General features: G+C 44.0%; 1 protein-coding gene across 2 annotated transcripts; it reads right to left on the reverse strand.

Annotated features, from left to right (window-relative positions):
• Window positions 1-518: 518 nt before the first annotated feature.
• LOC147451427 (protein MICROTUBULE BINDING PROTEIN 2C-like) lies at window positions 519-4,293 on the reverse strand. Of its 2 annotated transcripts, none has more exons than XM_086520335.1 (5): window positions 3,417-4,293; window positions 2,771-2,857; window positions 2,167-2,562; window positions 1,856-2,071; window positions 519-1,093 (listed from the first exon to the last, which is right to left on the reverse strand). In XM_086520335.1, exons 1-5 carry the CDS (start codon window positions 3,702-3,704, stop codon window positions 857-859), a joined length of 1,224 nt encoding a protein of 407 aa, XP_086376461.1. In that variant the 5' UTR covers window positions 3,705-4,293; the 3' UTR covers window positions 519-856. The 2 variants fall into 2 exon arrangements, with proteins under 2 accessions (XP_086376461.1, XP_086376460.1); XM_086520334.1 differs by having other exon boundaries at window positions 2,771-2,860; window positions 3,417-4,284.
• Window positions 4,294-8,495: the final 4,202 nt, after the last annotated feature.

Genomic DNA, 8,495 nt, shown 5'->3' on the forward strand with positions numbered 1-8,495 from the left:
TGAAAAATTTAATAGAATGTACAACTTGTGTCTGCAATTCAAGTACATGTCTAGAGCACTTTGTGCATCTCATTCTCTAGAGCAATCTTTCAATTATGTCGTATGGCTTGAATTTTGCTTCAGCTTGTTGTCCACTTGAACCTGTAGTCTATGGTCTTTCAGAGCATCTGGTAAGAGTAACATGAACATCGGTTTCGCATGCTGCTAGTCTAAAGGGGCTAAATTGCATTTCATGCCATCATATTGAGCAGGCAACATAGCTATTGAGCTGCTACTCAAGCTCCCAGCAAAAAGCAGGCTTTCGGTCCTGATAGTGGTGAGCTATAAGCTAAAGGACACATAAATGCAAGGCTTACCCCTGCCCATGAAACCCACTTGCTCGACCTTACACTTTTCCTAGCTTGCAAATGTTAACGTCTTCACAATGACCCTCAACAGTAGGTAGCAGAGTTTAGTCTTCTCTGCCATAGCAAGAAAAGGTTTTTTCATGATAGGCACACCATACGCAAAACCAAAGCTCCATCTCTCTCGACCACTAGCAGAAAAGTCTAGTAATACAAGACCCTAAAATAAGCTCAATATATACAGGGGGTTTCTTGGCATCCTCAAAGAGGACACTGTGACACTCGGTTTGTCCCCACAGATTGTCGGTCATTTGCTCTCTAAGTTTGTACATCATGATTTAGTGAAGCCGAGTGCTTGTGGGGAGGATAAATGAGGTAGGGTACTGCTAGACTACTCTCGCCGAGACTTTGGATAAGAAAGCAAGCTCTGCACTTGTTACATTGCCTGCTTCCATGACCCAAGGATGTTAGCGAAAGGTAGAAAAATCACAGGAAACATTTACTATGGAGGGCTACTTTAGTGCATAGTTTCCAGATTGCACCCCACAGATGTCGTGGATCGGACCAGGTATAGTGTCTGGTTGCATTAAAAAGTTCTGTAATTGCGCTCTGAGCTCTGACACCAACAATAGCACCTCTTCAGTTGGGCTCTCCCTGGCAGCAATCAAGCATGCCAAATACTTACGCCGAGTCAGCTCAACATCACCATCTGACTTTGGGATAGGTGAAGCATTCATGCGGCCATCCTCCTGAAAGATAGCGAACCAAATAGTTAGTTGTGAAGCAGCCATAATCCCTTGTTTACAAAGCTATGCACAAATGCACTATGCAAGTGTTATGAGCAGCCAAAACAATCAAAGACACTGCAGGAAATATGAATATTGCCACATATGTATGCAAGTTACCAAGTTTCCATGCGCACTACTTGAACCCGAGACCCTCAACCCGTGGGGAGCATGCTCTACCACTGTGCTGCCTGCAGGCATTTGCAAGCAAGGGATGGCCTATGCATCATATCGCACAATGATCTGTTACCCTCCTTAAAGGTGTCGTGACCAGCTGTACCAGTCACATCCACCTACACGCACGCTAGCGAGCCGATATTTAATCATTGCCCTATTCACTTCTTGCACATCTATAAAAGCTCACTCGTATGGAGCTCATTGTATGCACAACTCTCCAGTAGAGCAATTTGTACTCAGGTGTTTCTAGCACTCTACTTCATTATTCATTTGCTATTATTTTTTCTTTTTTGTCCTGGAATAAACCATCAACGCAGGGGAGGGCAGTCGGGAGAACTTTTATACATATCCGTGTATGTATATACAACCACACATTGCACTCACAAAGGGCCATACCGTGCAAACAACTTCTTCGATAGAGAAGTTGGTAACACCCACCGAACACAGCCCGTGGGCCTCTCAAAATTCGTACAGATTTCCATTCTGTCTACTACTAACTTCGAGAAGAACCATTCTATATTCAAAAAGTTAAATAGAAATACAATCTACCTTAGACCAAGGAGAAGATGCTGAAGAAAGTCCATGTTCAGGATCTGCTGCATCATGGCCAAAGTTTAGAGAAATCCTCTGCATTTCGAGGATAAATGATGCCACTTGACACTGCAGGTTGTCGAGCTCAGCTTGCACTTTCGTGACATTTGAGTTTGATGCTTCTAGACCAGCTTGTGCCTTTTGCAACAGACTTTGCAATGATGCAACCTCATGCTGCAAACAGACACAAAACCTGAGAAGCATGCTTGTCTAAGGAGGCACATTCACTAATGCCAGATTTTGGGGACAGTATTACTCCCATTCCCAACCTGTTTTTCAGACAATTGATTTAGCGCCTGCTGAACTTCCTGCTCTTTCGACGCAATTCTTTCCTTCAACTCTTCTATGCTAGCTTGTAAGCGCACAAAGTCATCCTGCTGATGAGTGCTAGTCTCTGCAGCTTGTAGCTGGTTGTCTTTCTCTTCCAACTTTTGTTCTAGCTGCTCTATTTGCCCTTGTAATCTTGCAATCGTATCCTTGTTGAGTGCATTTTGGTCCACTTGGTGATCCGTTGGAAAAGAGAGCATTGGTATCTCCTCCGGGTGCGTTTCTCGACTGTCAAGATACACACTGTCTGCATTCCCCCAAAAAAAACCATCTTTCAGCTCTCCTCTTCGACCACGAAAAAACTGGTTATGGCCCCTCTTTCCCTTCTGCTCAACTGCCTGCATAAAGTGGTAGCACTCTGAATTGTTACAAGTATGGGGAGCTATTCTTTAATGTAAGCAAAACAAAGTGCAGCAGAAAGACAATACAATGTCCTGACATGATCGAAAATCAGCAGCAGTTTGTTGCAATATGTATGCATGATGTCAATCCTCTTGAAAAGACATTTTGTCATGTGAACCATATAGCAACAAAGTAGCACCTCACCTTCTTGAGCATCAAGGGGTCGCGGGATGGTGTGGGTGTGTATATAAGTGATGCGTGTCGTGGAAATGACTTGTTGTTGTGTTGATCCTGCTAACCATGGAAACATCTACCTCTCAGACAATTGTCCAATTGAAACCAATCATTGATAGAGAGCACTCAAAAATATCACAATCATTCTAACCAATCAGGACCAATAAAGCAAAAAGCAAAGATGCCTGTAATGAAGGTCTTTGATAAGAAATGGATAATTCCCATCAGCCTAAGCCCATCAAAGTAAACAGCACAATGGGGCCCCAAATACACATAACAATCCTCATCTGAAAAAATTTATTAACCTGTTAATGTTGCTTAGTAGGTGATTTACTCTGAAGCTATGCATAGCCTCAGAATCAAGTAAGTCAATTACCGCTCCGGCAGGATTACCGATCCACTAGGATCGGTTTGCCTATGAAGGTCTACACAGACCAAATCAGCTTGCCATACTCGAATTCTGCTAACACTCAACGCAAATTTGCGTACACACTCTCATTGGTTGCATTGCTTGCCAACATCATTTCCAACGGCAAACCCGATGTTGACTTCTGAGGAAGATACAGTGTTAACCATTCAAACCTCAAATGCTTTTAACTGATATGAGACATTCTACCATGAGAGTTTCCACAAGAGGGATCATTTCCACCAGGTTCTGATATAGCACTTTGTCAATGGTGCCATCGCTAAAGAGCACGGAGCGAGCTGATGCAGGCGTGGTGGAGAACGGAGGTGCCCCGATACCATCGGTCCATGGTCGAACCCCTGTTCCTGTGGAGCCAATCTTTCGACCACTGCTCTCTTTCCAGCTCTCTCCAGGGTAGTAGGAGTCCCTTTCGCTTGCTGTCGCGTCCCACCTCTTACTGTAATGCGGTCCTGCTGTCGCAGTTTGACTCACTTCCATAACTAGGCTTAGCTACTCGGAAGCAGGGGCGACAGGTCTGCGTGTTGGCAGAGGAAAACCTGCACGCAAGTGGAGACGCCCATGTAGCCAAGGTTACGATTTGTACAAGGATTGAGTGAGTGTGTGAGGGTGTTGGCGCATGTGTGTGTGTTGGGGTATAATGTGCAGACAGGGGAGGAAGGAAGAATACGAACGAAGCAGATCTGGCTATAGGGGGGCAGACATGGCTCTCTCTCTCTCTCTCTCTCTCTCTCTCTCTCTCTCTCTCTCTCTCTCCAGCTTAGTTGTGCGAGCTTTCAACAGGACCCATGGGCACGACCCTCTCTCTCGCACGATGCCTCACGAAGCGCGCATCAAGTTTAAACCCTCTCCCTTTCAGCTGGCGGAGTGTAAGGGGGGAGAGAGAGAGGCACAGACAGAGGCAGTTGAAAGAGGGTTAGTTAAGCTTCACACGAAGCGGGGGACGGTTAAGCCTGAATTGTCCAGAGTTTGACAAAGGCACAAATCAGAGAGGAAGCCGACCATAGCCGGCCGCCAGCGATACATGAGAAAATCCGCCCGGGCCCCCGGCCGAGTCCCGACTCCCCACAGAACTGATGTAGCCTAGGCCTACACTTGGTTCGAAAATTCTCCCCTCCTAGTCTCTCTCTCAAGTACAACCTGCACGTCCTCTTGTTTGCAACTCTGGGCTAGTAGCCTTCCCATTCACACCTAAGTAACACTTGTTGGCTCCACTGGTCAAGAAATGTCATGAAAGCAAGCCTGTTACTCTCGAAGATGCGTCGAAGATTCTCATTGACACATTTAGTGCACCAATATAGCTATATTGTTGACTACCCACAATGTGATATGGTGCTCTAGCCCATGTGCATGACTAGAACCTTTAAGCTAGCAACTGACATGTGTGAAACACAATGAAGTGAAGAACTTTATCAGAAGCTTTGGAATTGGAGCTGATCTCTTGAGATAGTTGATTCCAGTGTTAGAGTTTACAGTTATTGGTGATTCATTAGTTCAATCAGTAGGACTGGAGGAAAGATAGAAACTGAGCTAGAACAATTATATGAACCGGAATACATCTACTGAGAATTAGACAAGCTGAATGACTGAAATTACTGTTCAGATTCATATTCAAAAGAAATGGGTACAAAGTATATATGGCTGAAGTGTACTTGACTACTGTATTAGGAATTACAGAGTAATAGTACAAGTGGGGATAATGTAGCGTAGGAACAGCTTCAGGACTACAATCACACACTAAGAGTAGGAAGTCAAAAGATAAAACAACCCAAAAGTACAGCCAACAATTGCCAACCCGATTACAATGTAATAGGTCCTATTTATAGCTTCTTAGAGTTACTGTGGTAATCGTCATAGTAATTACTGAATGATTCACAGCTTGGCTTTCCAAGAGCTAGTTCCCACCTAATGAAACTGCCTCCGCCATTTACATCCTTCCCTCCTTTCTTGAATTTTGGTAAGATTCTAAAATTTCTGAAAAAACCACCGTCTGATCCTTCTGAAACATGGCTTTATACCATACTTCATGCTTTGTTGAGTGCTTGACACCCCCTATAGTTGTAATTCCATGGGTGAGATATCCACACCTAGATGAGAAAAACCATCGTCTGATTCTAAAAATGTTTGGAAAAATCCACCGTCTGATTCTGAGATGGCTAGAAAATTCCTCCATCAAATACCAAGATGGAACTACCCAGTATCCTTGTTGGAATTAGGGCTGCAGAGAAACGCACACAGCTTGGAGAAGACGAAGGAAGCTCAAAGCACACAATAGAGAGTGTGTTACTTAGTGTGCAATGGAAAGATAGATAGCCCTAGAGTGATGGGCGTATATACAATGCTCGGGGGAAAAAACCTCCTAAAGAGGGAAAAAATACCCCGGCGGTCCTAGTGTGTTCACACACATCACTACCACATGTATATGGTAACAAATCCCCCTTGGAGTGATGTGGTGAACGAGAGCTGTCCACATGAGTAAAGGGAAGTGCCATGCTCTGAGGACATGATCAGTCCACAAAGGGGAGTAAGCCCAAAGCTTTGTGGAAAGCTTCAAACTTCTCACGAAACAGTGCCTTTGTGAAAAGATCTGCAAGGTTGTCATGTGTTGGCACATAAGCCAAGATGATCTCTCCTACTGAGAGCCTCTCCCTGACATAGTGGTAATGCACCTCAATGTGCTTTGTGCGAGCATGAAAAATTGGGTTCCTCGCAACTGCCAATGCGCTCTTACTGTCAGTGTAGATAGTGTTGGCAGTGTCCCGTCCAACACCCAAATCAGCCATAAGGCGTCTGAGCCATACACACTCAACCGTAGCTGTGAAGACTGCCCTGTACTCAGCCTCACAACTCGAAGTGGCCACAGTAGGTTGCTTCTTGCTCAACCATGATATGCATGAATTGCCAAGCATGAAACAAAAACCACTTGTGGACACTCGTGTGTCAAAACAACCAGCCCAATCTGAGTCTGAAAAAGCATGTAAGTCTGGCGGCAATGATCCCCCCTTGGGATAAAACAAGCCAAGATGTAAAGTGCCACTAAGGTAGCGGAAAATCCTCTTGACAGCCTGCCAATGTTGAGACCCTGGGCTATGCATAAATCTGCTGATTTGTGAGACTGCAAACTGAATATCGGGCCTCGTGTTGCATACATAAATGAGGCAGCCAACAGCAGTTTAATAAAGAGTAACATCAGCAGGATCGCTAGCATCATGCAGACTCAACTTCAAACCTGTTTCCATGGGAGTGGCAATAGGTTTGCAATCCTCTAAGTCCAAATTTACATAGCAATGTCTCTATGTAACTTTTTTGACACAAGGCAATACCACCATCACACTGCTTAAACTGTATACCCAAGTAGTGATGCAACAGCCCCAAATCTTTCATCTTGAAAGTAGCATTCAAATCAGCCTTAAATTCAGCAATATGTCTCTCATTTGGTCCAGTGATCAGCAAATCATCGACATAAAGAACCACAATGAGAAGTACATCACCCTCATGCTTTACATACAATGTGCTTTCTGTTGGACTGTTAGGAAAGCCTCATTTGACCAAATGAGTGTCAGCTTTCTCATACCAAGCATGAGGAGATTGCTTCAACCCATAGAAAGCCTTCTTACATCTGCACACTTTGTCCTCTTGTCCTTTTATGACAAAACCGCGAGGCTGCGTTACATAAACTTCCTCAAATAAGTCACCATTCAAGAAAGCAGTAACAATGTCTGATTGATGTACATCCCAACCAAAATGAGCTGTCAATGCACATAGAAATCGCACAGTAGTCATACGACAAGTGGGAGAAAAAGTCTCTTCATAATCTATGCCTTTTTGCTGTGCATAACCCTTTGCAACAAGTCGAGCCTTATGGCAATCGATCTCACCATCGGGCTTGCGTTTCAACTTGTAAACCCACTTCGTACCAGTGGCCTTTTTGCCAAGAGGCAAATCACATAAAGTCCATGTGTCATTTTCTATAAGTGCATCATATTCTGATTGCATGGCAGCCATCCAATTTTTTGAATTCTGTGCTTCATCAAAAGACAGAGGCTCCTCAACATCATGTAAGCTGGACACAGCCAAAGCATAACAATCTGATGCATAAGATGCATGGCGAGAGCCTGAACGAGTACGACTAGACAAAGGAGCATCCAATTTACTGTCACGCAAAGTGTGCACCAGCCATTTTGGCATACTCTATCCTGCTTGTTTTCAACCCTTTCCTCATCAAGTACATTACATCTGCATTAGTAATAGGCTGATCTGTAACATTTTCAAAAACCCCCATAGGCTGTACATTTGCCTCATTGGAAATAACATTCGTATTTCCACCACTGAAAAGAGGCAACAAAGTGTCATAAATGTTCTTTGAGCTTACATTACTGTCTCTAGTACATGACAGCAAGGGCTGAACAGAATCTTCCACAAACACTACATCGCGTGAAACCAAAATACGCTTTGTTTGCGCATGATATAACCTGTAACCTTTTCTTTTAGCACTATAACCAACAAAAATACATTTGACAACCTTATCATCCAATTTTCTGCGCTGTGTTTGTGGCACCAAAGCATATGCCAAACAGCCAAAAACACGCATGTGCTCAATAGAAGGCTTTCTATCATGCCATGCTTCATATGGAGTAATAGACTGCAAAGCTTTCGTAGGACACCTGTTAAGTACATAAGTGGCACACATGATGGCCTCAAGCCAAAAAGAATGCGGCAAAGCTTGACTTTTGACCATACATCGTGCCATTTCCGTCAGTGACCTGTTTTTCCTCTCAGAAACACCATTTTGCTGAGGTGTATAAGGCACTGTACATTGGTGTTTTATCCCATGACTAGCCAGAAATGCATTAAATTCATGAGACATATACTCCCCCCGTTGATCAGAACGGAGGGTGCCCATAGTACATTTCGAGATATTTTCAGCCATAGCCAGAAATTGTTTGAAGCACATAAAAACTTCGGACTTCGCTTTAAGCAGAAATACCAATGCGTGCCTGGAGTAATCATCAATGAAAGTCACGAAATACACGTAATTTCCCAAGGATGGAGTTTGCATGGGCCCACAAACATCACTATGCACAAGCTGCAACCTGCATGAGGCCCGAACTGAACCATCCTTTGGAAACTTAGAACGTTGCATCTTACCCAAAATACAGCCTTCACAAACATGTTTGACAGGTGCTTCAAGAGGCGGCAAAGAAGCAACCATATCAGATTTCTGCAAACGCAGCAAACTGGCAAAATTCAGATGACCAAAACGTGCATGCC

The sequence above is a fragment of the Adiantum capillus-veneris genome, chromosome 9 (genome assembly GCF_014529385.1).
Source record: "Adiantum capillus-veneris isolate H3 chromosome 9, ASM1452938v2, whole genome shotgun sequence".
NCBI classification, from domain to species: domain Eukaryota; kingdom Viridiplantae; phylum Streptophyta; class Polypodiopsida; order Polypodiales; family Pteridaceae; genus Adiantum; species Adiantum capillus-veneris.

Excerpts from the sequence above, each read along its gene's own strand:
- LOC147451427 (XM_086520334.1), bottom strand. The coding sequence starts at position 3,704 with ATGGAAGTGAGTCAAACTGCGACAGCAGGACCGCATTACAGTAAGAGG. Across the intron at positions 2,563-2,770 it reads ACCCCTTGATGCTCAAGAAG|GCAGTTGAGCAGAAGGGAAA; the intron begins GTGAGGTGCTAC and ends CACTTTATGCAG. Across the intron at positions 2,072-2,166 it reads ATCAATTGTCTGAAAAACAG|CATGAGGTTGCATCATTGCA; the intron begins GTTGGGAATGGG and ends GTCTGTTTGCAG.